This window comes from Electrophorus electricus, chromosome 13, assembly GCF_013358815.1.
Source record: "Electrophorus electricus isolate fEleEle1 chromosome 13, fEleEle1.pri, whole genome shotgun sequence".
Lineage (NCBI taxonomy): Eukaryota > Metazoa > Chordata > Actinopteri > Gymnotiformes > Gymnotidae > Electrophorus > Electrophorus electricus.
Genome location: NC_049547.1, coordinates 21,376,047 through 21,403,546, shown reverse-complemented (window position 1 = coordinate 21,403,546; position 27,500 = coordinate 21,376,047). Strand labels below are relative to the sequence as shown.

Genomic DNA, 27,500 nt, shown 5'->3' with positions numbered 1-27,500 from the left:
TACTATCAATGTACTACAATTACAATAATATACTACTATTACTGTACTACAATTACAATAGTACATTACTGTCACTGTACTACAATTGCAATAGTATAATACTATTACTGTACTACTACTACAATCACAATAATATACTACTATCACTGTACAACAGTTACAATAATATACTAATATTACTGTACTACTACTACAATCACAACAATATACTACTATTACTGTACTACAATTACAACAATATACTACTATTACTGTACTACCACTACAGTCACAATAATATACTACTATTACTGTACTACAATTACAATAATATACTACTGTCGCTGTACTACAATTACAATAGTATACTACTATTACTGTACTACTACTACAATCACAATAATATACTACTATCACTGTACTGCAATTACAATAATATACTACTATAACTACTAAAATTACAATAATATACTACTATTACTATACTACTACTACAGTCACAATAATATACTACTATCACTGTACTACAATTACAATAATATACTACTAATACTGTACTACAATTACAATAATATACTACTGTTTCTGTACTACTACTACAATCACAATAATATACTTTCACTGCGAGTTATACCATGTATGACTATGTACATGACAAATAAACCAAACTTGATATACTATTATACTACTACAATTATATACTACCATTACTATACTACTACTACAATCACAATTATAATAATATACTACTATTACTGTACTACAATTACAATAATATACTTCTGTTTCTGTACTACGACTACAATCACAATAATATTAGTAATACTGTTACTGTACTACAATTACAATTATAACAATATACTACTATTCCTGTACTACAATTACAACAATATACTTCCGTTTCTGTACTACTATTACAATTACAATAATATACTTCTGTTTCTGTACTACTACTACAATCACAATAATATTAGTAATACTGTTACTGTACTACAACTACAATTATAATAATATACTACTGTTACTGTACTACAACTAAGGGTAATTACAATGATAAAGGGAGTCTGCACTTCTCTATGAATGTGGACTGTCGTAAATGACACTGACACTTTCTATGTCCATTCTCCAATCTCTATAAAACAAAAATGTGTTGTTTATTATGATAATAATTTGGTGGACATGGTAATATATAAGTCCGTGTTCTGCTTGGGTTTCTCTGCATAACAGCTGTATAAATCTCCTTCGTCGTAACTGAAGTGGCCCAGTACCTCCGCGAGGCCCAGTACCATTGCTCTGATAAGCCGGGTCTCTCCGTGTCTCTGTGCAGGGCGTGCTTTATGCTCGCGGACTCATCTTACAACATTTCTAAAGATGCACAGCTCTGGTGTTCTCTTAAACAGCAGTCGAGCATAACTGGCTTTAGCAAAAAAAAAAAAAAAAAACCCTGCGATTTCGCTTTTGCACAGAACCCTAAGCGAAGTCTGATTTGCCAGATTTGTTTTTAAAGAAACCGCACGAGGGTGCTTGTCTGTTAGTCAGCCAAATGCAACAGACAATCACCATCATGACGGCACTTTCCGTTATGCGGCGCGCGCGCTGCACGCTTGGCTACGGGCGGCCGTCGCGTGCGCCGAGGTCCAACCGCGTCGCAGCAGAAAAGCAAATGAAGGAGCTGCTGACGTCAATACGGCGGCAGCGCGCGCTGGTTGGTGCGCTCGGAAGGACCCGACCGCCTCTCTGCGTTTAAGAGAGGCTCCCGAGACACACCGAGCAGCAGTCGGAGAGTTTGAGTCAGATAACGGTCAGGGAGCAGCACCGCGCGCCTCAGGTGAACCCACTGCACCCAGGCTACAAACGCGCGCGACGGACTGGCGGCGTTTACCGGCGCACCTGCGTGGCTTGACTCCACAGAGGAGCACGGCGAGAGCGCGAAGTGGTCGTGAAATAATTCGCTGCTTCATCTTTTTCTCATCCGCGCTAAAGGGGAATGCCATCGATAAACATGAAACTGGAAATGGTGACGCTCATCGCCTGCGATGTGGACACGGAGGTGTTCGCGTCCGACAAAATGCAGGTACTGGCTGTTTCTTTAAAAGCCCCCAGACTGCACGCTCACTCCTGTCGGGTTCATTTAGCATCTTCCTCTTTTTGCCTGCGCGTTTGTGCAGCGCGAGGAGAGCGCGGCTCTGCGCTCGAGCTTCACGCAGCCTGAATCATTTCTCCCCTGCGCGGGTTTTTTTTTTTTTTTTTTCCCTCAATGAAGCCGCAGTTCTACATTAACATTCGACTGCATGCGCACGGATGGCGTCAGTGCACTAAAGTGTCTGACGCACGCGCTCGGGTCCGGTGCAGGACGGATTCGGTCCGTTCTAAAAAGCTCGCCAACGCCGGGATTGTGGCACAATGCGCCACACGGTTCCGTCCGCTCATTTTTATAGCAGCAAGCGGAGGCCCGTTTAACCGCATCGGCGAATCACCTCCCAACGCCCCATTCAAGTTTTACGCTGTAGGTGTCCGGGCTAGGGAGAGACAGACGCTCTGCAGAACGGTGTCGGTGGTTCTATCATGGCACGCAGGTGGGGTACCCGTCATCTTGCCCGGTAGGTTTCGTTCCACTACGGCAGGGTGGAGACAAGCGGGTACGTTCTGTCACTGGGAGCTACAGGGCTGTATTTGTACTTAACCCGAACTGCTCAGTGTTTGTATATGTGAGTCAATCTCCTCATACACAAACACAAAGAACCTCTCAACCCCTTTCTCTATCAAACACACATATTCTCTCTCTCTCTCTCTCTCTCTCTCTCTCTCTCTCTCTCTCTCTCTCTCTCTCTCTCTCTCTCTCTCTCACACACACACACACACACACACACACCTTTTCAGGTCAGGGTTTGCAGTGTTTCAGGGCAGAGCACTGCCAGGTACTGGTTCTGACTGCGCCAAAGAGCCCTTCTGCTGTAACATCACACCGAGTGTGTTTTCAGCAGCAGACCCAGAACACACACACACCCTGCTGTCATCCACATCCAGATCCCTAGTGTCGCGTTGAACCCTAAAAGTGTGAAAGGTCAACACTGGAAGTGTCAAAGATCAACCCTAGCTTCACTGGTGTCGAGGTGAGGTGCAACCGCGAGACACACCCTCACTCAGGAGGGGAGGCAGGTGTTTCCACAAGGCTGAGCAACGCTGCACCCATCTGGCTCTGCACCCCTGACAGACGTGACTATTATCCGTAATCACACCGGGAGCCCACGGCAGCTCCCCCGTGTGCTGTTAAACCTTGTTTGTGCCGTTGCTACCTGGACGGTCATTATTTTTGTTTTTGTTCCTTTTAGTGATTGGTCAGGGACTAGCCAAGAAGGACAGATAGACAGGCTGTCAGGACGAGAGACAGGTCTCTCCCAGCACTTCTGCAGACTGTGGCCGAGCTCCGCTTAGTCCAGCCTTCACCTGGTCTCTGCTGGGATTCCAACAGTGGCAGAGGTGTGGAGGAGAGAAAGACATAGAAAGAACAAAGTTTAAAGAGAAAGATGAGAGAATGAGAGAATGAGGGAAGAGTACCTGAGTGGTGGATAAAGATGTTTTTGTTTGCACTACGTGTGCGTGTGCGTGTGTGCGTGTGTGTGTGAGTGTGTGTATTTGTGCGTGTGTGTGTGTCTGTGTGAGTGTGTGTGTGTGAGTGTGTGTGTGTATGTGTGCACAGTTGAGAGAGAATGACTATTGTTTCTGCTGCTTTGCGGATTCAGGAGATTACTAATCTGCCTGTGGTTGACTGATGTGTGTGTGTGCGTGTGTATGTGACTATGTGTACGTGTGGATGTGTGCGTGCGTGTGTGTGTCTGTGCATGTGTGTGTGAGTGTGTGTGTGTGTGTGGATGTGGATGTGTGTGTGTGTGTGAGTGTGTGTGTGTGTCTGTGTGTGTGTGTCTGTGTGTGAGTGTGTGTGCGCGCGCGTGTGTGTGCGTGTTTGTGAGTGTGTGTGTGTGTGGTAGTGTGTGTGTGAGTGTGTGGTAGTGGGTGAGTGTGGTAGTGTTTGTGTGTGTGTGAGTGTGTGTGGTAGTGTGTGGTAGTGTTTGTGTGTGTGGTAGTGTGTAGTAGTGGGGCTCAGTGCACTGACACATACCTGCTTTTCTCTTCTTCTCACTGCTTCAGGGTCATTCTTCCTTTTCTTCCTGGCTCTTCTGCTTCTGTCATCTGTGCATTCAATCATCCTACCCTCTCACTCGTCTCTCTCTGGTCTCTCTCTCTGTCATTCAAGCATGCTTTCCTACCCACTCACTCGTCTCTCTCTGGTCTCTCTCTCTGTCATTCAAGCATGCTTTCCTACCCTCTCACTCGTCTCTCTCTCTGTCTCTCTCTCTGTCTCACTCTTTGTCTCTCTGTCTTTGTCTCTCCTTCCTCTCTCTCTCTCACTCACACACACACACACACACACACACACACACACACACACATACACACACACACTCACACTCACACTCCCTGGCCAAGCTACAGTGCTGCACTATTGTAACTGTCAGGCAAAACAAACTAGTGCACTACCTAAGGCACTATTTAGAGGAATAAAGATGCAAACTAGTGCACTACTTTGGGGGATAAAGGTGCTAGATGTCACAGCTGTACTACACTAGATGACACGGCTGTACTACACTAGATGTCACAGCTGTACTACACTAGATGTCACAGCTGTACTACACTAGCTGACACAGCTGTACTACACTAGATGTCACAGCTGTACTACACTAGATGTCACAGCTGTATTACACTAGATGACACAGCTGTACTACACTAGATGTCACAGCTGTACTACACTAGATGTCACAGCTGTACTACACTAGATGTCACAGCTGTATTACACTAGATGACACAGCTGTACTACACTAGATGTCACAGCTGTACTACACTAGATGACAGCTGTACTACACTAGATGACAGCTGTACTACACTAGATGTCACAGCTGTACTACACTAGATGACACAGCTGTACTACACTAGATGACACAGCTGTACTACACTAGATGTCACAGCTATAATCTGTGCTAAAGATGCTGGAAGTGTAAAGTGAGCCGTGTGTGCATATGATGTCCCTACACAGGAAGTACCTTATCACCTCAACTGTGGAGGCTCTTTATTTGATTAGCAGAGTGGGGGTGCAGTATGCTGAACCTGGATCAGGTTTTTCTCAGAACACCGGAGAGTAGCAGACTCTGCACCAGCCACTCAGTTACACACACACACACACACACACACACACACACACACACACATACATGTGCATGTTCAGGTATTGTAGGCCCAGCATCCTTCTCTCTCTCTCTCTCTCTATGAACCAATATCTGGATTAATATTCAGAGTCACAGATGAGTGACAGGCATGATGAAGGAAAGGATTAAGTCAGTCGTAAGTCAAACTGAGCAGCAGGAGTCATGTGACATGCAGAGATGACACTACACGAAGCCTCTCGATGTAAAGCCTCTTGATGGTTTCTTCAGTTTATGATGCTTCATTAGCTAGTCATTTCTTTTGGAGCACCAATATTACCATAGATGTTACTTCAGAGATTGTGCTATAAAGCAGTATTACAACAGATGTTACATCTGAGATTGTACTGTAATGCAGTATTATCATAGACGTTATATTTGAGATTGTGCTATAACGCAGTATTATAAAGTCAAACGCAGCCTTGTATGGAGTTAACGCTCTGCATTTTCCACAGACAGACAAACCCTGTCAGTAGAGCGGGTCGCTCGTAAGAGTTTTCTGCGCGCTGCTGTCACGTCATGCCACCTTTGCTGCAAGTCAGTTTGTGACATTTCTGCCACAGTCAGCTGTAAACGGCATTATTGTGAAACTGAAGAGGCAACAGCTCTGCCACAAAGCGATCCAACATGTCTCCTGTCCTCTCCGCATTACTTGCTGCGGAGCTGCAAAACCGCCTCTGGAAGCAACATCGGCTCAAGATCACTGTGCAATGCCGGTCATCAGCTGGAGCGGCATAAACCACGCTGCCCCTGAACCCTGGAGTGGTGAATATGTGTCATGTGGAGTGATGAATCGCTCTTTACTATCTGACACTCTGGGTGTGGAATCTGGGAATCTGGATTTGAACGTACAGGTTGGTGGAGGAGTAGAGGATGGTTTTCCGTTCATCCCAGTGAAGGGTAATGTTGTCATTAATGCTGTGGGATTCAAAGACATTTCAGACAAACATATGTATCCAGCTTTCCAGACACTTCCCAACAGTTTCTGGACATCCCTTCCCTGTTCCAACATGACCATGGGTTAAGGACTTTGGGGTGAAGAAACCATGGTGGCCTGCACGGACCCCTGAACTCGACTCCGTTTATCTCCTGGACATAAATTCCAACAGACACTTTCCAAACTCTTCTAAAATGCCATCCCACCAGAGGAGGTGAACTTCACATTCATACCCATAGTTTTGAACTGGGATGTGCATCAAACTCATACAGGTGTGATACAGGTGTCCACATAGTTTTGGTGATATAATGTCTGTATTATAAACTCAGTCATTTTTCGATATATCCTCTCATGTTGACACTGTGTATCACAGGGTTCAAATGAACTTTGAACTTTTAGATGATGTCTTAAAGTTGTTGAAATATAAGTCATCCTGGGTGTCAAGGAACAGGACCTTGTTTATGTTCCCACATTAACATCAGTATGAACATCATTAGTATGAAATGTGATCAGTTAATTCACCCACATATCCCTGAAAAAACAGTCAACACCACTGCAGTGGAATTCAGCACCGTCACAGTGGAATTCAGCACCACTACAGTGGAATTCAACACCACCGGAGTAGAACTCTACATTGCCACAGTGGAATTCAACCCTACTGGAGTGGAATTCAACACCACTAGAGTAGAATTCAACACCGTCGCAGTGGAATTCAACACATCCACAGTGGAATTCAACACGACTGCAGTGGAATTCACCACCACTGCAATGGAATTCAACACCACCGGAGTATAATTCAACACCGCCACAGTGGAATTCACCACCAGTGGAATTTTACTTTTTCATCCGAAAAATCTGAACTGGTTCAGTTTTGTTTTTGATAAACTAACATACACGAGCCTAAAGTTCACACTTGTATATCTTAAATTCTCTATCTTAAATGTACAAGATATAAACAGGACACCTGTTCACATAAGATGACCAAGACTGTACTGTTAGAATGTAAATAACCACAGGAGTAGAAACTCTGAATGGGGTTCCAGTGTTCTCATGCACTTAACCTCAGAAGCAGAACTGATGGAGGCTGTTATCAGAACAAGAACCAGGAGAACTCCAGGAGATCAGGCTTTTGTAGTGTACACAGCCAGACTCCCATTGAGGTTATCTACATAGAGCCATGGAAGCAAATCTTTGGTTAATGCTTCCCTGGACCTGAGCAACGTGAACTGGGTGTCCGCAGGGCTTGACCCGCGTAATCTCATGACAAACATCTGTTCTGGAACATTCCCTCAGGCTGATTTCAGTCTACCACTGTTGATAGCATGTGGCTACTTGTATTGATCAGCCCAGCAGCGATAGCACAGGACGGATTACTCCAACATGTAGGCTTGGCTTCAGCGACGTGTAGCTAGGCTACAGTTGGAAGCTGAGTTTGGTGTGCTGGCGTAGACGCCACAGTAGACTGTGATTCAGAAGATCTGATTGGTCAGATCAGTCTAGCTAAAGAGTTTTGTAGTGGCTATAATGTAGCTGTACAGCTCCTGATAGAGGATTTCAGTAACAATGTTATATGCATCTAAGGTCTGCAGTTAACTTAAGGGCAAGTCTCTTACACACTACCAAACACACACACACACACACACAGTCACTTGACTTTACTCCTCCTGTGATATTATGATAAGATTCAGACTTTGTGGTGCTTTTATCACATTGTGGTGGGTTTTACATTCCTGCCATTTCCTGCTTCTGCCAGGAACCCAACAAAGGCCTGACCAAAAACAACCAAAGGTCAAACAAAGGTCAAACAAAGGCCCCTTCTAACTGGCTAAAGGTCACTGTACAACCCGTCCGATATCTAAACAAACCCACTTTGAATAGGACCTTTCAAAACATTAAACTAATGTTTAAGATAGCGGACCAGTGCGTGAACTTTGTGTCCAGATTGGGTGTGAGGGGGCTCTCAGAACAAGCTGTTTTATTGCTTTGTCAGAACTTCCCTTGTCTCCTCAGGCTGGAGAGATATCTACAGTAAACCAGTTGCTGCGTTTTCCAGATGGCCTTGCATGTCTTATGTGTTCGCCTACTGCAGCCATTACAGCCTGGCAGGCAGACGTCACCCTGACAGGCAGACGTCACCCTGACAGGCAGACGTCACCCTGACCGACTCCAAACACAACCTATATTGTGGGCTTGACATCTCGGTTTTTATGAGTTCAGAAATGAAGTCTGGACTCTGGTATACATATCCACTGCAAAATTGAGAAGACTGTTTTCCACAATCGGCAGTGCTGATTCACCGTTGAAAGACTTCCCTCCTCTGGTGTTTTATCATGACTTCCCTCATCTGGTGTTTATGATCACTGTTAAATCAAGGTCTCCCATCTTTGGTGTTTTATCATCATGGAGATCAAGACTTCCCCCACGCTTGTGTTTTATCACCATGGAGATCAAGACTTCCCCTCACTTGTGTTTTATCACCATGGAGATCAAGACTTCCCTCTTCTAGTGTTTTATCTCCATGGAGATCAAGACTACCCTTATCTCGTGTTTTATCACCATGGAGATCAAGACTACCCTTATCTCGTGTTTTATCACCATGGAGATCAAGACTACCTTTATCTGGTGTTTTATTACCACGGAGATCAAAACCTCACTCCTCTAGTGTTTTATCACCATGGAGATCAAGACTCAGTCCTCTGGTGTTTCTTAGCAGCCTGTGTATCAGCCCAGCAGCTCATATGTACTCTTGCATTTGAGTTGAAGGGAGCAGATCAGTATTACAGATTCTTCCATCGCTGGTCCTGTTGCCATCTGATGTCTCCTTTTTAATTCAAAAAATGTCTGTCCCATTTAACATATTATTTGTTTTAATTAAAGCCAGTTCTATTCTAAGGCCAAAATGGTTACATAATTGTGTCTCATTACCAGTTTATCAGGCCCCCCCCATAGCAATTAAAGATGCGACAAGGATAGGTAGAGTTACATACAGTAAGTCCAACCTGATTAATGCCGACCTTTTTAAATTCACATTTACACTACCTATAAATACATAAAATAGGTTCGTGAAGAAAGTGCATCATTGGACGCTGTGTAACCCAGCGCATCACTGGACGCTGTGTAACCCAGCGCATCACTGGACGCTGTGTAACCCAGCCCATCACTGGACACTGTGTAACCCAGCCCATCACTGGACACTGTGTAACCCAGCGCATCACTGGACGCTGTGTAACCCAGCGCATCACTGGACGCTGTGTAACCCAGCCCATCACTGGACGCTGTGTAACCCAGCGCATCACTGGACGCTGTGTAACCCAGCGCATCACTGGACGCTGTGTAACCCAGCGCATCACTGGACGCTGTGTAACCCAGCCCATCACTGGACGCTGTGTAACCCAGCGCATCACTGGACGCTGTGTAACCCAGCGCATCACTGGACGCTGTGTAACCCAGCGCATCACTGGACGCTGTGTAACCCAGCCCATCACTGGACGCTGTGTAACCCAGCGCATCACTGGACGCTGTGTAACCCAGCCCATCACTGGACGCTGTGTAACCCAGCGCATCACTGGACGCTGTGTAACCCAGCCCATCACTGGACGCTGTGTAACCCAGCCCATCACTGGACGCTGTCTAACCCAGCGCATCACTGGACGCTGTGTAACCCAGCGCATCACTGGACGCTGTGTAACCCAGCGCATCACTGGACGCTGTGTAACCCAGCCCATCACTGGACGCTGTGTAACCCAGCCCATCACTGGACACTGTGTAACCCAGCGCATCACTGGACGCTGTGTAACCCAGCCCATCACTGGACGCTGTGTAACCCAGCCCATCACTGGACGCTGTGTAACCCAGCGCATCACTGGACGCTGTGTAACCCAGCGCATCACTGGACGCTGTGTAACCCAGCCCATCACTGGACACTGTGTAACCCAGCCCATCACTGGACACTGTGTAACCCAGCCCATCACTGGACACTGTGTAACCCAGCGCATCATTGGACGCTGTGTAACCCAGCGCATCACTGGACGCTGTGTAACCCAGCGCATCACTGGACACAGAACAGGGAACTCCAAGTCAGACGATTCCCAGTAAGAGGGACACATTAGGATTAACTTCTTCATCCATACCGATATTCATTACAGTGTAAAAGACAATGGAACTGCTACAGGGAGAAATGACCACACATCTCCACTCAGACCCCCACTAATTCTACACAGTTCTACACTAAATCCACTGTGTAGACATGTCATGTCTTTAGTGCTGATGTATTGGCGAGCCTGTCTCTCTGTCATGTCTCGTCTTTCTCTGGTCTTGTCCTTTGGTTGAAATTCAACCCATCTCTCGCACTTTCCGACTGCACAGACATCCCACTGCAGGTGGTACACCCAGCCCTCCAAGACGTCTGGCTGTCCCAGACCAGACACCAGCCTTCAGACATTACTTACGCACAGACGTTTACCAGAGGCACACGACCTTATGATATCACATGCAGACGTACACAAAATGATGTCATGTAGCCATGTAGGCATAAACAGAGTGATGTCACTAATCTGCTTTCATCAGCTGATGGACTACAGGCTGGTTTTCCGAACTGCTGCAACCCCACAGCAGCTGGAACTGGAACTTCAGACTCTCAAGAAACATTTTTAATGTTTCTTTTAGTTTATTTGCTGTCACTCATATATGTTGTACATGTAAATTGCCACTGGAATTAATCCACTTCTATATCGTCAGTGAAAAAAAAGTTAAAAAATGGCAGCAAATACATAAAATCCATGCAAACACTCGTATAATGAAAACACTCTCATGAAATGGCTCCCCCTTGTCACAAATCACTCAGCCACGTAGTTTCTTTCTGTGTCTCACACACACATGCCTCACATTTGCAGTCTAGTGAACAGGCATGTGCGGTTCGTGCACGGTGGCATGTGAGCGCGGCCTGTAAGGGTACACCTCCCTCCTACAAACACTGTGCCGTGAATTAGTCATCAGGGAATTAGTGGCATGTCCTCTCCTGTTACAACTGCACCACCATTCATTTCAGTATCCCGGCCTGAAAAGACACCCCTTTATGCCCATGTTTCCTTCTCTCCTTCTGTTTTCTGCTTCACACGCTTTCTCTGATTCCCTGGCTCCGTGCTCTCGCCTGGTTAACCCGGACGAATGAAGTGTGCGGAGGGTGTCGTAGGCATCTGCCGTTGTTGGATGCGGCAGCTCTAAGACAAGTGACAAGTGCTTAGAGTTCGGTGTGACTCCTTTGGCTGGTCAGAATGTGTAAACAAAAGCAAACCTGATAGGTCCAGGAGAATCAACATGCACAAAGGCTGCGTACAGCGTAGATAAGCAGGCCTGGAAAATCTGGAAATATAGGGAATTTAGGGAAAGGTTTTGGGAAAGGTTTGGCTATTAGTTTGTCAAAGTAATATAGACAAAATTCTTATAATATTAGCTAATAAAGTCTCTGCGAGTTCTTACATTTTCTTTCCCTTTTCATGTTGGAGTTCAAAAAGACCTTCACAAAGAACAAGAAAACGTAATAGAACGTCTGATGGAAAGTTTGAAAAAATGTTAAAATTCTTGAAAATATCTGGAGTGCTGTAATTCTACATGTAATTTGGGAGGGTGGAGTCTTGTTATTAAATCCTGAAAACCTTGCTGAGCTGCTCTGAGCACTGAGTGCATCACTGTGCAGTGTTGTGATGAGGGGGTTTTGCGGTAGGGTAATTCTGGGTTGTGTAGTCTGTGCAGCAGTGCATCACAGTATGAAACCTCCTTACAACATCTCAGGCTGCCTGTGTTATCAACCAATCAAGGACCAATCAAGAACTGTGGAAACAACACCCCAGCATGATATTAACAAAATATAATTTTATAGAATAGAATATTAAAACATGTTGGTGAACCTCTGAGATTATTTTGACCAAAATGATTTATCTTCTTAGATCAGGTATATACTGTGATTCAGCAAAACAACCACAGAACACTAATATGGAACACCCAACATTGGTCGGATTACTCATCTGAAACATCTGATATTGGTCGGATTACTCATCTGAAACATCTGATATTGGTCATATTACTCATCTGGAACACCTGAGATTGGTCAGATTACTCATCTGAAACATCTGATATTGGTCATATTACTCATCTGAAACATCTGATATTGGTCGGATTACTCATCTGAAACATCTGATATTGGTCGGATTACTCATCTGAAACATCTGATATTGGTCATATTACTCATCTGAAACATCTGATATTGGTCGGATTACTCATCTGGAACACCTGAGATTGGTCATATTACTCATCTGGAACACCTGAGATTGGTCAGATTACTCATCTGAAACATCTGATATTGGTCGGATTACTCATCTGGAACACCTGAGATTGGTCATATTACTCATCTGGAACACCTGAGATTGGTCAGATTACTCATCTGAAACATCTGATATTGGTCATATTACTCATCTGGAACACCTGAGATTGGTCAGATTACTCATCTGAAAGATCTGCTATTGGTCAGATTACTCATCTGGCACACCGGGATTGGTCAGAACACTCATTTGGAACACGCGAACCAAACGAGCCATGTGAAAAACGGGCAAAGACGCATTTACGCTGTGATTGAAAATCTGGATTGTTCCACCACATATTAATCTCTGAACTCTTCTTTAAACATTGGTTTCATGTTGTTAAGAAATCAACATCAACTCATTTTCACTGCTTTATTTGAGGTCTCAAAACTGTATATTTAAAAAAATATCGACTATTTGTCATTTTCTACAATTAAATGCTCTAAATGACTATATGTTTATTTGGAAGTTGGGGCAAATGTTACCATTAGTTTATAGAATAAAACAAAAGTGCTATAAATACTGTCGTTCTACTGGACTGGGATCGACGATGTCATTCCTGGGATCTGTTCCAACCACTCTTCCATTTTACAGCTCACGGGCCCAAGTCTCCTGTCACCACGGTGACAGCCAGATATAGATTGATATCCTCCACATACAGGAGGTGGCAGACATGGTTCTGCTCCGGAATCTTACTGGTGATCTGGCCGAGAGGGATCAGGCCTATGCGGAACGTCCGTTGGGACGTCTACCTTTTATGTTCACCTGGGCAGCTGTCTTCCAGCTTCTAGTAGTGTCCTCTAATATTACACTGAGTTCTGATTTTTGATGTCTTGATTTTCCTACTTGTACTGAGCACATTAAATTGCATTTTCTATGTCTACCTAACATTTATTTATAGCATTTTCTATCTGTCTAACTACGTATGTATCTATTCCAGGAGTGAGTACAGTGGAGTTGTGTGTGTGGAGTTGTACTATGTGTGATCCGGCTCACTGGTACACTGGCAAGTGTGTGTGTGTGTGTGTGTGTGTGTGTGTGTGCGTGCGTGCGTGTGTGTGTGTGTGCGTGCGTGCGTGTGTGTGTGTGTGCAGATTTTCAAACTCCAGAATCAGAGGCAGTAAGGGGTGTGTGTTCCATACAGGTAGCCAGATGGTACTGCGGCAGAGAGGACAAGACATTAGAGGGAGTACACAACTGAGAGAGAGAGAGAGAGAGAGAGAGAGAGATCAGGACAGAGAGAGAGAGAGAGAAATCAGGACAGACAGAGAGAGAGAGAGAGATCAGGACAGAGAGAGAGAGAGAGAAATCAGGACAGACAGAGAGAGAGAGAAATCAGGACAGACAGAGAGAGAGAGAGAGAAATCAGGACAGACAGAGAGAGAGAGAGAGAAATCAGGACAGACAGAGAGAGAGAGAGAGAGAGAAATCAGGACAGACAGAGAGAGAGAGAGAAATCAGGACAGACAGAGAGAGAGAGAGATCAGGACAGAGAGAGAGAGAGAGAGAGAGAGAGAGAGAGAGATCAGGACAGAGAGAGAGAGAGAGAAATCAGGACAGACAGAGAGAGAGAGAGAGATCAGGACAGAGAGAGAGAGAGAGAAATCAGGACAGACAGAGAGAGAGAGAAATCAGGACAGACAGAGAGAGAGAGAGAGAAATCAGGACAGACAGAGAGAGAGAGAGAGAAATCAGGACAGACAGAGAGAGAGAGAGAGAGAGAAATCAGGACAGACAGAGAGAGAGAGAGAAATCAGGACAGACAGAGAGAGAGAGAGATCAGGACAGAGAGAGAGAGAGAGAGAGAGAGAGAGATCAGGACAGAGAGAGAGAGAGAGAGAGAGAGAAATCAGGACAGACAGAGAGAGAGAGAAATCAGGACAGACAGAGAGAGAGAGAGAGAAATCAGGACAGACAGAGAGAGAGAGAGAGAGAGAGAGAGAGAGAGAAATCAGGACAGACAGAGAGAGAGAGAAATCAGGACAGACAGAGAGAGAGAGAAATCAGGACAGACAGAGAGAGAGAGAGAGAAATCAGGACAGACAGAGAGAGAGAGAGAGAGAAATCAGGACAGACAGAGAGAGAGAGAGAGAAATCAGGACAGACAGAGAGAGAGAGAGAAATCAGGACAGACAGAGAGAGAGAGAGAAATCAGGACAGACAGAGAGAGAGAGAAATCAGGACAGACAGAGAGAGAGAAAGAGAGAAATCAGGACAGACAGAGAAAGAGAGAAATCAGGAGAGACAGAAAGAGAGAAATCTGGACAGACAGAGAGAAAGAGAAATCAGGACAGACAGAGAGAGAGAAATCAGGAGAGAAAGAGAAATCTGGACAGACAGAGAGAAAGAGAGAGAAATCTGGACAGACAGAGAGAAAGAGAGAGAAATCTGGCTGCCAGCCAGCCAAGGACCAGTTCTGCAATAATGTGGGTCAGGCCTCCGGGGGGGGCCCTCTTGTTCAGCACCCAGGACAGAGTGACATGCACCTGTGTGACTATGGGGACTATAGAGACTATAGAGACAATGGGGACTATAGAGACTATAGAGACAATGGGGACTATAGAGACTATAGAGACAATGGGGACTATAGAGACTATAGAGACAATGGGGACTATAGAGACTATAGAGACTATGGGGACTATAGAGACTATAGAGAATATGGGGACTATAGAGACTATAGAGACATTGGGGACTATAGAGACTATAGAGACTATAGAGACTATGGTGACTACTTAAATACTTAGCCTGATGCTCTAATGACTCTCTTTTATGTGAAACCATGCTGATTAAAAAAAATCCATGAAACCACTGGATAAAGCTGACCAGTGATATTTTATCAATAAACTGCATTCAGTTTCCTAAATTGCTACTAGTAGCAGAGAGGTTGCTGCTCCTCTGTGGAGCATTGTTTGTTTATTTGTTTGTGAATAGAAAAATGAAAAATGAAAAATCAATTTCTTTTCTATACTTGATTAATTTTGAATGTAGTGGGCTCAAAGTGGAGTGCTCTGGCAGTGCTTACATTCAGCCCTGTTCCCACTCTGAGGGCAAAGCTGGAGGAGGAGTCATACTGTGTAACAGGAATGGCCCCGCCCCCTCTAAAATGCTCTGGCTCATGCCCCACCCCCTCTAAAATACTCTGGCTCATGCCCCGCCCCTCTAAAATGCTCTGGCTCATGCCCCGCCCCCTCTAAAATGCTCTGGCTCATGCCCCACCCCCTCTAAAATGCTCTGGCTCATGCCCCGCCCCTCTAAAATGCTCTGGCTCATGCCCCGCCCCCTCTAAAATGCTCTGGCTCATGCCCCGCCCCCTCTAAAATGCTCTGGCTCATGCCCCACCCCCTCTAAAATGCTCTGGCTCATGCCCCACCCCCTCTAAAATGCTCTGGCTCATGCCCCGCCCCCTCTAAAATGCTGAGCCCTGCTGCCCTGTCCATGTGCTTATGTGGGACTAACATTGGAAGAGCAAAACACGGCTTAAATTAAGATGTCAAAGTTACGAACAGTGACATTCATGGTTATTACTGCAAGCTAAAGCTGTTTGGACAACCATGAGGAAAAGGCAACACTTCTACTTTATGACTGGACATAAACTATGCAAATACAGTCATACACAGTAACAACTGTGTGAATTTCACCTTTCTGTGTGATTCTGTGTGCTCTGGGCCTTTTGGAAGTCAGAACGGAGCTGTCTGCTTGGTGTGCTGTCCCGTGCGCTGATCATGTGGGTCACTGGAACATTGAAACGTGTGTGTTTTGTGTCCTGCCCTGTCACGTAGGAACGTTTCGAGTCACTGTTCCGGATCTACGATGATCAGACGACGTTCCAGATGTTCAAGAGTTTCCGGAGAATTCGGATCAGCTTCAGCACACCAGAGGCAGCAGCACGGGCCCGCGTGGATCTGCACGAGTCTGAGTTCAACGGCTCTAAACTCGAACTCTACTTCGCACAGGTGTGTGTGTGTGTGTGTATATGTGCGCATGCGTGCATTTTTAAGAAATGTTCAATAGTTTGTGTTTTGTATTGCAGTGTTTGCAAGTAGAGAATCATAACCACAAATATCTTTGACTCTGGTTAATGGGCAAGGCAAGAGTTTAAGATCAGACTGTCTGAAGTCCCTATCCCCAGACAGGATTAAGATCAGACTGTCTGAAGTCCCTATCCCCAGACACGTTTAAGATCAGACTGTCTGAAGTCCCTATCCCCAGACACGTTTAAGATCAGACTGTCTGAAGTCCCTATCCCCAGACAGGATTAAAATCAGACTGTCTGAAGTGCCTATCCCCAGACAGGATTAAGATCAGCCTGTCTGAAGTCCCTATCCCCAGACACGTTTAAGATCAGACTGTCTGAAGTTACATGTTTAAGGTCACAATGTTTTTAAAGTCCCATTCTCCATTGTCCAAGAGCTACTCTGAATGTCCAGAGTGAACTCTGGCCTGAGCTGTGTTTTATATAAACTTCAGTGCTGTTTTATATAACACATACAGACCTGTGTTTATATAACACATAAAGAGCTGTTTTATATAACACATACAGACCTGTGTTTATATAACACATAAAGAGCTGTTTTATATAACACATACAGAGATGTTTTATATAACACCTACAGAGATGTTTTGTATAACACAGAGCTATGTTTAATACAACACTTACAGCGATGTTTTATATAATACCTACAGAGCTATTTTATATAATACTTACAGAGTTGTTTTATATAAAACCTACAGAGCTGCTTTATATATCACATACAGAGATGTTTTATATAACACCTACAGAGATATGTTTATATAACACCTACAGAGCTGTTTATATAACACATACAGAGATGTTTTATATAACACCTACAGAGCTGTGTTTTATATAACATTTAGAGATGTTTTATATAACACCTAGAGAGCTGCTTTATATAACATGTACAGAGCTGTTTTATATAACACCTACAGAGCTGTTTCTATAGCACCTACAAAGATGTTTACATAACACATACAGAGATGTTTTGTGAAACACCTACAGTGGTGTTTATATAACACCTACAGAGCTGTTTTATATAACACATAGAGATGTTTTATATAACACCTAGAGAGCTGCTTTATATAACATGTACAGAGCTGTTTTATATAACACCTACAGAGATGTTTTATATAACACCTACATAGCTGCTTTATATAAAATGTATAGAGCTGTTTTATAACATGTCTACAGAGATGTGTTTATATAACAGAGATGTTTTATATAACTCCTACTGAGCTGTGTTTTATATAACACCTACAGAGAGGTTTTATATAACACCTACAGAGCTGCTTTATATATCACATACAGAGATGTTTTATATAACACCTACAGAGATGTTTATATAACACCTACAGAGCTGCTTCATATAACACATATAGAAAGCTGTTTTATACAACACCTACAGAGATGTGTTTATATAACACCTACAGAGGTGTTTATATAACACATACAGAGATGTTTTATATAACACTTAGAGAGCTGCTTTTACATGTACATAGCTGTTTTATATAACACCTACAGAGATGTTTTATATAATGCCTACAGAGCTGTTTATATAACACATACAGCAATGTTTTATATAACACCTACAGAGATGTGTTTATATAACACATACAGCGACGTGTTTATATAACCCCTACAGAGATGTTTTATATAACACATAGATGTTTTATATGACACCTACAGAGCTGCTTTATATAACATGTACAGAGCTGTTTTATACAACACCTACAGAGCTGTGTTTATATAACAAATACAGAGCTGTTTATATAACACCTACAGATATTTCATATAACACCTACAGAGATGTGTTTATATAACACCTACAGAGTTGTGTTTATATAACACATACAGAGCTGTTTATATAACACCTACAGATATTTTTATATAACACCTACAGAGCTGCTTTATATAACACTTACAGAGATGCTTTATACAACACCTATGGAGATGTGTTTATATAACACCTACAGAGATGTTTTATATAACTCCTACAGAGCTTTTGTTTTAAATAACACTTACAGAGCTGTTTTATATAACATCTACAGAGATGTTTTATATAATACATATAGAGCTGTTTTCTATAACACTTAGAAATGTTTTATATAACACCTACAGAGCTGTTTATATAACACCTACAGAGCTGTCTTAAATAACACTTACAGAGCTGTTTTATATAACACTTACATAGATGCTTTAACATGTACAGAGCTATTTTATATAACACCTACAGAGCTGTTTTATATAACTTACAGATGTTTTATATAACATATACAGTGCTGTGTTTATATAACATCTACAGAGATGTTTTTATAACACCTACAGAGCTGTTTTATATAACACCTACAGAGCTGTTTTATGTAATACCTACAGATATTTTATATAACATGTACAGAGCTGTTTTATATAAAACCTACAGAGGTGTTTATATAACACCTACAGAGCTCAACAACTACAAAATTAAATTACAAAAATACAATCTCAGTAAAGATTTGCCCAGTTCACATTCTGACATTCTGAAGTTCATATTTTAACTCAGGAAACTTCAGCCAACAAAGGGTCTTAACAGAGCTTGACACTGAGACAACCAGTTATTAACCTAAAAATCATTTTAGTAAACTCTGTTTTATTTGCCAAGCAGACCCAGTCTTTATTGATCCCCACGGGGAAATTCTTGGAGTGGTGTATTATTTATAGTTCATTGATCATTGTGCTGTTATTGTGATTATTTATTGATTTTTGTTTTATGTGCTCTGGTGATTTAAATACAGCAGAAATAAAGGTAATGATGATGGTGATGATTTACCTTTTGCTTCAGTCCATGTTTAGATGTTGGGCAAAGTGTGTGTCTGTTCCTTCTCTACCTCCAGATGGTTCCCGTGTATGTCCTGCCGTATAGAGTCAGACGCACCATTCTCACTGACATTATCATGTACACACACACACACAGTCTTTCTCTCTATCCCCACACACAGTCTTTCTCTCTATCCCCACACACAGTCTTTCTCTATCCCCACACACAGTCTTTCTCTCTATCCCCACACAGTCTTTCTCTCTATCCCCACACAGTCTTTCTCTCTATCCCCACACACAGTCTTTCTCTATCCCCACACACAGTCTTTCTCTCTATCCCCACACAGTCTTTCTCTCTATCCCCACACACAGTCTTTCTCTATCCCCACACAGTCTTTCTCTCTATCCCCACACACAGTCTTTCTCTATCCCCACACACAGTCTTTCTCTCTATCCCCACACACAGTCTTTCTCTATCCCCACACACAGTCTTTCTCTCTATCCCCACACACAGTCTTTCTCTCTATCCCCACACACAGTCTTTCTCTATCCCCACACACAGTCTTTCTCTCTATCCCCACACACAGTCTTTCTCTATCCCCACACACAGTCTTTCTCTCTATCCCCACACACAGTCTTTCTCTCTATCCCCCACAGAGTCTTTCTCTCTATCCCCACACACAGTCTTTCTCTCTATCCCCACACAGTCTTTCTCTCTATCCCCACACAGTCTTTCTCTCTATCCCCCAGTTTTTCTTTCTACCCCACATAGTCTTTCTCTCTATCCCCCACACAGTTTTTCTCTCTACCCCACATAGTCTTTCTCTCTATCCCCACACACAGTCTTTCTCTCTATCCCCACACACAGTCTGTCTCTCTATCTCCACACACAGTCTTTCTCTCTATCCCCACAGTCTTTCTCTCTACCCCACACAGTCTTTCTCTCTATCCCCACACACAGTCTTTCTCTCTATCCCCACACACAGTCTTTCTCTCTATCCCCACACACAGTCTTTCTCTCTATCTCCACACAGTCTTTCTCTCTATCCCCCCACTCTTTCTCTCTATCCCCCACACACAGTCTTTCTCTCTATCCCCACACAGTCTTTCTCTCTATCCCCCACAGAGTCTTTCTCTCTATCCCCACACACAGTCTTTCTCTCTATCCCCACAGTCTTTCTCTCTATCCCCACAGTCTTTCTCTCTATCCCCCCCACTCTCTCTCTATCCCCCCACACACACACTGTCTATTTCATATATATATACATACACTGCCTGTCTTGATATCATACACACACACACACACATATGCACTCACGCTTTCTCTCACATCCACATGCACATACACACACAGACACACACACTCACACACAGAAAACATCTTCACCAAGGTGATGTTGTGTGTGTGTGTGTGTGTGTGTTCATGCAGTTTCTGAGTGCACACAGATCCGAAAACTTACTTTCTCCAGGACACAGAGAATGGTGTGTCCTCTGAAACAGCTACAAACATCTGTGTCCTCAGAAACACATCTACGAATATGTCTTGCAAGGGTGTCATTTTACTATGTCCAATCTCAGGTTTTTGCAGTTTTATAAAAATAATTAATTGTGGAAAAAGGTGTGGAAAAGCTCCAGGCCAGAGGAAGTAGAATTCATGTGGGGTTCTTCCTGTCTTCCGACGCTTGCCTCTCTCAGGTGCAGAACTCAGGTGAGGACGTGGATAAAGCATACCTGGCCCCGCCCCAACCCGTGAAGCAGTTCCTCATCTCTCCGCCCTCTACCCCGCCTGTGGGGTGGAGCCAGAGTGAGGATGCCACGCCCATCATCAACTATGACCTGCTCTGCGCCGTGGCCAAACTGGGTCCAGGTAAAAACACCCATGAACAAATGCACACGGCGTCTGCTGACCTGCTCACACCCTGCGTGAGAACGCGCGTGCTGGCCGGTGGCACCTGGCTGCTGCTCGCGCCTTCCGCCGCGAGGTCGAACATTGACCGCGTGGGCGCGCGGATCAGCTCTGTGACGTGACGATGTCCCTCCGTGTCCCTCTCGAGCCGCCAAATGCCGAACCTTCCTGTGCTGAAAAACGAAGCACGTGCTAGAATGCATTATTTTTTGAACGTGCAGAGGACGACACGCTGCGCGTTAACGTCGCTACTGTAGCTGCGCTTTGGAGCGGCTTTTTGTAACATGTCCGCCCATGAAACGCTAAAAAAGCTGTGCATGTAGAGATGTGCATGGCACACGGGACAGCAGACCTCGTCCCTGCGCACCAAGACAGCTCCAACCGTGCAGCCTTCGGCCGCCCACGGTGGACTTGAGACAATATGCACCAGATTGTCGTGCTTTATACATGTTGGTAAAATAGCGCCATTGCCAAGCCATTTTTTTTTTCCAATTGTAATGGGTGTGTTCCTTATTCGTCCACGCTAAAGTGTGCATAATTTGCACACAGCCCTGGCGTGATGGCGAAATCTGTAGTTTACTGAAAGATTGCAGCGCCAGGAGCGCCCACTGCTGGTGAAATTGAAAAGTGCAAGATGCCGAAATCTCGTCACCTATCAGTTAGCCTGTCACGTTTCTATAGTAACCTTGATTTCATGGCCTGCGTGGTGTTGCTTTCCTGCTTTTTTTTTGGTTTGGTTTTCTCAGAGAGCTCCAACAAAATATGCCGCGTGTGAAGACTAGTATCTGTTTATTCTCATCAGCCTGTATCTGTTTATTCTCATCAGCCTGTATCTGTTTATTCTCATCAGCCTCCAGGAAGTCACATCAAAGGCCATTGTCTGGTGCACGGGAACATTTTTAGTCAGCATGCGGTGCATTAACAATACACATTATTCTTTCATAAATGGATTTATGGTCATCACAAGCCATATGATATGTACAGTGTTAGAGGCATCGCTGGTTTGAGGGACCTGGGTTCTGGCTTATAAGGAAATCTTTCTCTATCTCTTATTGTCTCTGTCTTTCGCTCTCTCTCTCTCCAGGTGAGAAGTACGAACTTCATGCAGGCACAGACTGCACTCCGAGCGTGGTCGTGCACGTGTGCGAGAGTGAGACAGAGGAAGACGAGGAGGCCCGACCCAAGATGAAGTTCGTCCAGACCCGACGTCCCGACAGTCCCCCGAAAGTCTACAACTAAACGCCTCCTTCCCACCGCACGCGTCCTCTGTCTCGACCTGTCTCTTTCTCACACGGGGAGGGAATGACCCTTCATTTTGGCTCTAATTAAAAAAATCAAACATGTAGACTGGGTGCTGATGGGGGAGAATCCCAAGGCGGAAGACTGGACTGTGCTGGTCTGGACCCGACGCTCTGACCCACAGATGCATCACTGTCTCATAGACCAGACAGGTGGTGGTGGTGTCCCACCCCACCCCACCCTTCCACACACGTTTTAATGTCCTCGCTAGCGCATAGTTATTCTCAGTAGTGTAGCACTAGGTGCTGTAGTAATGTATCTATCTGTATTAGTACAGTCAAGGTAGTGAATTATTATTAGACTTCGTTACTGTCTTTCCCTGTCTGCTCAATGAGGGATCAAAACCTTTTTTTTTTTGTCGTTTTTTTAAAAAACTGGTTTCCACATTGCCGTTTTTTCCCCTCATGACTGTTATCCTCTCGCGTATGGGACGATGGTTTGGGTTTGAACGCCGTGGGCTCTGGGTGTGTGGTGGAGCGGATATCACGTCAGTGACACGCTGGCACACAGAGAGACAGACACGGATGTGCCGACGCAAAGACGCGCGGGCTGCCGTGGCTCCATGATGAACGGGTTGGCCACTTGGAATCACCGCCCTTTTTTTAAACTTAAATAGAAGCTTTGAGATGTTTGTTTACTAAGCTAGTTGTGTGTTGTTGTTATGGCTGTTAATACTATTCTAACCCTGTATTTGATACCACATATCTTTTGCATGCTTACTGCAGTGGCTAATGAGGGCCAGGTGTGTTTTCTACTGACCAACTGGAATGGGGGACTTGGCGTGATTGGTGTGTATCCTGAAGACTGTACAGGTTGCTGGGTTACTGAAGACTGTACAGGTTGCTGGGTTACTGAAGACTGTACAGGTTGCTGGGTTACTGAAGACTGTGTGGCTGTTTCAGTGTGGGCAACTCGAAGGGAAGTTGATTTACAAGTAGCTTTTAAAAGTTTGAAAGAAGAGATTATTTGGTAAAACAAACGACAAAGGAAAAGTCTTTGTTTAATTTTTAATGGCGTTACTCTGCTCTGTGCTTGTAGTCATCTCCTGACTGCGTGGGGTCTTGTGAGTGCGGAGAGTTTACTACGCTCACACTCTTCCATGTTCTAGAATACTCTGCTCACACTCTTCCGTGTTCTAGAATTATCTGCGCACACTCTTCTGTTGTAGAATTCTTCATGTGCACTCAGCAGCCTTGTATGACATTCTGAATCTGTTTGGTTAACAGTGCTGTGAAATTCCAGAACTCCGTAACTGTGAGTGGAATTGTGAGACCACGCGCCTGTCTGCATGTTTTCTACTCTTTCTCTCGCTTCACCTCTTGAGAAGTCTAATATGATGTTCCTTCTTCATTATACCAGCAACAACATCAGCAACAACAGTCACATTGAAGACTCACAAAAGTAAAAAATGCAACCAAAATTAAGATTTTAAATTTAAAACTTCGACCATGTGATTTTGTAATGATTTATACTGGAGTTTTAAATTTGGAAAGGTTATAACACACATCCACACACACCCACATATTCCCACACACATCCACAGATGGAAAAAGTCAGAACTGTGATTTGTGATGTGCTTCAAAAAACAGGTGCTGTGGGTTCCCAGTGACCATTTCCTGCTGCAGCTGTACCGTGTCTGCTGTATGACCCCAGAGGTCAACCATCTAAATGTGTGCATGTCTAAGAACTGTCTTAACAGTGGTGGTCCAGCCTCCTCGGAGACCCTCCTCACCGAAGCTTCGCATCACGGCCACATCTGTGTGCTACAACTTTAACCTCCATGTCCTTTCAAAGTTATTGTTGTTTGTCTGGTAAAAACCACCAGTATATTAGTGATTCTCACCAGTACAGTACTGGTTCCATTGCATGGCATCAATTGTTCTCTTTCCTGGAGATCATCTCAGTGTGGGGGCTTGTACTGTGAACAGATGAAAAGGATTTATTTCATGCTGGAGAGAGTGTGTGTGGGTGGGTGTGTGTGGGTGGGTGGGTGGAAGACTGATTGCTGTTGAAAGCATGAACAGTTTGAGAAGTGAATGAAAGAATCAGATTGCATTAATGCTTTACCAAACACCAAGCAGGTTCACATGTCCAAGGCTCCTCTTACACTGATGGTGTTATACCAACAGTCTTCTGTTTTTGGTTGTTTATTGTGCTGGGGAAAATTGGGCGTCTTTTCAGTGGTTACGGCTTCAAAGTTTCTTTAATCAATACAGGAAACATGTTGGACTATGTATTGTGATAAAAATAAACTAAAACAATTTCTTATTTCGTTTTTTTTTGTTTTCTGTAAAGCCTAGAAGGTCAGATCTGTCACTGGTGTGCCGTTTCTGTTGAGATATAAATATTGTCTTGTTACCATAGTTAGTAAATGAAAAAACAAAAAGCAATAATTCTCTGTTGTATATCAGTGTTTCTCCTCTCATATGTGTTTCTCTGATGAGTTGTAGCTCTGTCCACCTGCTTATATTGTGTAGGTACACTCATTTGTTACACACACGCACACACACACACACATATATATATATGCATATATGCATATAAAAATGATAATTCCTAAAAATGTCTTGTTGGATTGTACTTCTTTTACGCGTTATATCTTAAAAGTTGTTTTAAGGAGCACTTAAAAGAAATGCATTATTCATTATTTCTGATTTTGATCTATTTCTAAAATACACCCACACTCACACTCACACACACACACACACAGGAAGGTAACTTTACAAAGCAGCACAAGCTTGGAAGGGAGAGTCCTTCACTGAATCGACGGCTCTTTCTGCCTTGAAGAGAATGACTGGGTTGTTTCAGGCGTAAGCTGATCTCTCCATATCCTTGTGTGTGTGAGAGACAGAGCTTGTGTGTGTGTGCGAAACGTGCGTATATGTGTGCGTCTGCATGTGCGTGTGCGAGTGTGAGTGAGTGCGCGTGTACGTGTGCATGCATGCATGCATGTGTGAGGGCGCGCGTGTGTGTGAGTGTGTGTGCGCTCCGTTCTCATTAGCTTTCAGCTTTATCTGATGCTTCCCCATACCAGCGTGAACAAGCATGTGTGGAGAAAAGTTTGAGTTCTGTTTTGAAGACTTAATCATCTGTTTCTTTGGTGGCTCGCTCTCTCTCCTTCTCTCTCTCCTTCTCTCTCTCTCCTCTCTCTCTCCTTTTCTCTCCTTCTCTCTCTCTCCTTCTCTCTCTCCTTCTCTCTCTCTCCTTCTCTCTCCTTCTCTCTCCTCTCTCTCTCCTTCTCTCTCTCTCTCCTTCTCTCTCTCCTTCTCTCTCTCCTCCCCCATCTCTCTTCTGCCCTTGCTGCTACTGTTATCGTGATAAAGCCACGCGTTTGTAATCTCAAGCACTCATTTTCCAGTACATTTTGTTTTCACTGCACGTTCAGTGGAACGTCTCCTGTCACCTTGCCATCGGCATTCCCCCTTCCACATCCTCTCAGCGTTCCCAAAACCATGGCCATAGGGTGTTTAGGGATTCTCCGTTTGACTGGAGCTGAGGTAACGTCAGTGGTGCAGGTGTATTCTGGGGAGCAGTGCTAGATCATATGTGTTCATTTCATTACTGTACAGGTACAGGTACAGGTACAGGTGCGATTGCACCAATTACAGGTACAAGTACAGGTACAGGTACAGGTACAGGCACAGTTGCACCAGGTACAGGTACAAGTGCAGGTACATTTGTACCAGGTACAGGTGCAATTGCACCAATTACAGGTACAGGTACAGGTGCCACAGGTACAAGTGCAGGTATAGTTGCACCAGGTACAGATACAAGTACAGCTGCACCAATTACAGGTACAGGTACAGATGTACCAGGTACAGGTAGAAGTATACCAGGTACAGGTACAGATGCTACAGGTACAGGTACAATTACAGGTACAGATGCACCAGGTACAGGTACAGGTACAGGTACTACAGGTACAGGTACATTTGCACCAGATACAGGTACTCAGGTATGACACAAACTCAGTGTGTGTAAAGACAGGAGCCTCTATTATCTTTAGTATTCTCTCCCTCTCCCTTTCTTGCTCTCTCTCTCTCTTTCCCTCTCTCTCTCCCTTTCTCTCTCTCTCTCTCTCCCTCTCTCCCTCTCCCTCTCTCTCCCTCTCTCTCTGTCTCTCTCTCCCTCTCTCTCTCTCCCTTTCTCTCTCCCTCTCCCTCTCTCTCTCTCTCCCTTTCTCTCTCTCCCTTTCTCTCACTCTCTCTATCCCCCCTCTCTCTCTCTCCCTCTCCCTCTCTCCCTCTCTCTCTCTCTCTCTCTCTCTCTCTCTCTCTCTCTCTCTCTCTCTCTCTCCCCCACTATTCTGTATCACAGGAGGAGATGAAGGCAGACCACAGCGGACTCGTCTGATGTCTGAATGCACAGGTTACTTTCGACACATGCATGTCTGTGTGTATGCATGCGGGCCTGTGGGTGTGTGGGTGTGGCCCCTGAAATATGCTCTTGTCTGAACACGGCTAGTAGAATCAGGTCAAGCAGCACCCAGCTGATAGTGATCAGCCAGGTCAGAGAGCACCAGTCACCACTGATCAGACATGGTTGCTGGTTTCCAGCTGCCTCTCCGTCCCTCCCGGTGAACACTGGGCTGGAACTCTGAGAAAAAGCTTTCCTACAGATCTCTAGATGCTAGTAAAAAAATGCTCTTTCTCTCTCTCTCTCTCTCTCTCTCTCTCTCTCTCTCTCTCTCACACACACACACACACACACACACACACACACACACAGACACACACACACACACACACACACACACACAGACACACACACACACACACACAGACACAGACACACACACACACACACACAGACACACACACACACACACACACACACACACACAGACACACACCAGCCCATAGTTGCTCTAGACTGGGGAAGTGATTTTCTTGTGATTTTAAGCTGAGAGAAAGAAATAGTGTAAGTATACATCATAGCAACAGAGTAGAGAGAGAGAGAG

General features: G+C 44.4%; 1 protein-coding gene across 1 annotated transcript; it reads left to right on the top strand.

Annotated features, from left to right (window-relative positions):
- Positions 1-1,715: 1,715 nt before the first annotated feature.
- On the top strand, positions 1,716-24,811 carry rcan3 (regulator of calcineurin 3). Its single transcript, XM_027032566.2, has 4 exons — positions 1,716-2,053; positions 16,310-16,483; positions 21,034-21,205; positions 22,329-24,811. Exons 1-4 carry the CDS (start codon positions 1,967-1,969, stop codon positions 22,481-22,483), a joined length of 588 nt encoding a protein of 195 aa, XP_026888367.1. The 5' UTR covers positions 1,716-1,966; the 3' UTR covers positions 22,484-24,811.
- The last annotated feature ends 2,689 nt before the right edge of the window (positions 24,812-27,500 follow it).

Coding starts and splice junctions, on each gene's coding strand:
- rcan3 (XM_027032566.2), top strand. CDS start 1,967: ATGCCATCGATAAACATGAAACTGGAAATGGTGACGCTCATCGCCTGC. Junction 2,054..16,309: donor TCGCGTCCGACAAAATGCAG/GTACTGGCTGTT, acceptor CCTGTCACGTAG/GAACGTTTCGAGTCACTGTT. Junction 16,484..21,033: donor TCGAACTCTACTTCGCACAG/GTGTGTGTGTGT, acceptor TGCCTCTCTCAG/GTGCAGAACTCAGGTGAGGA.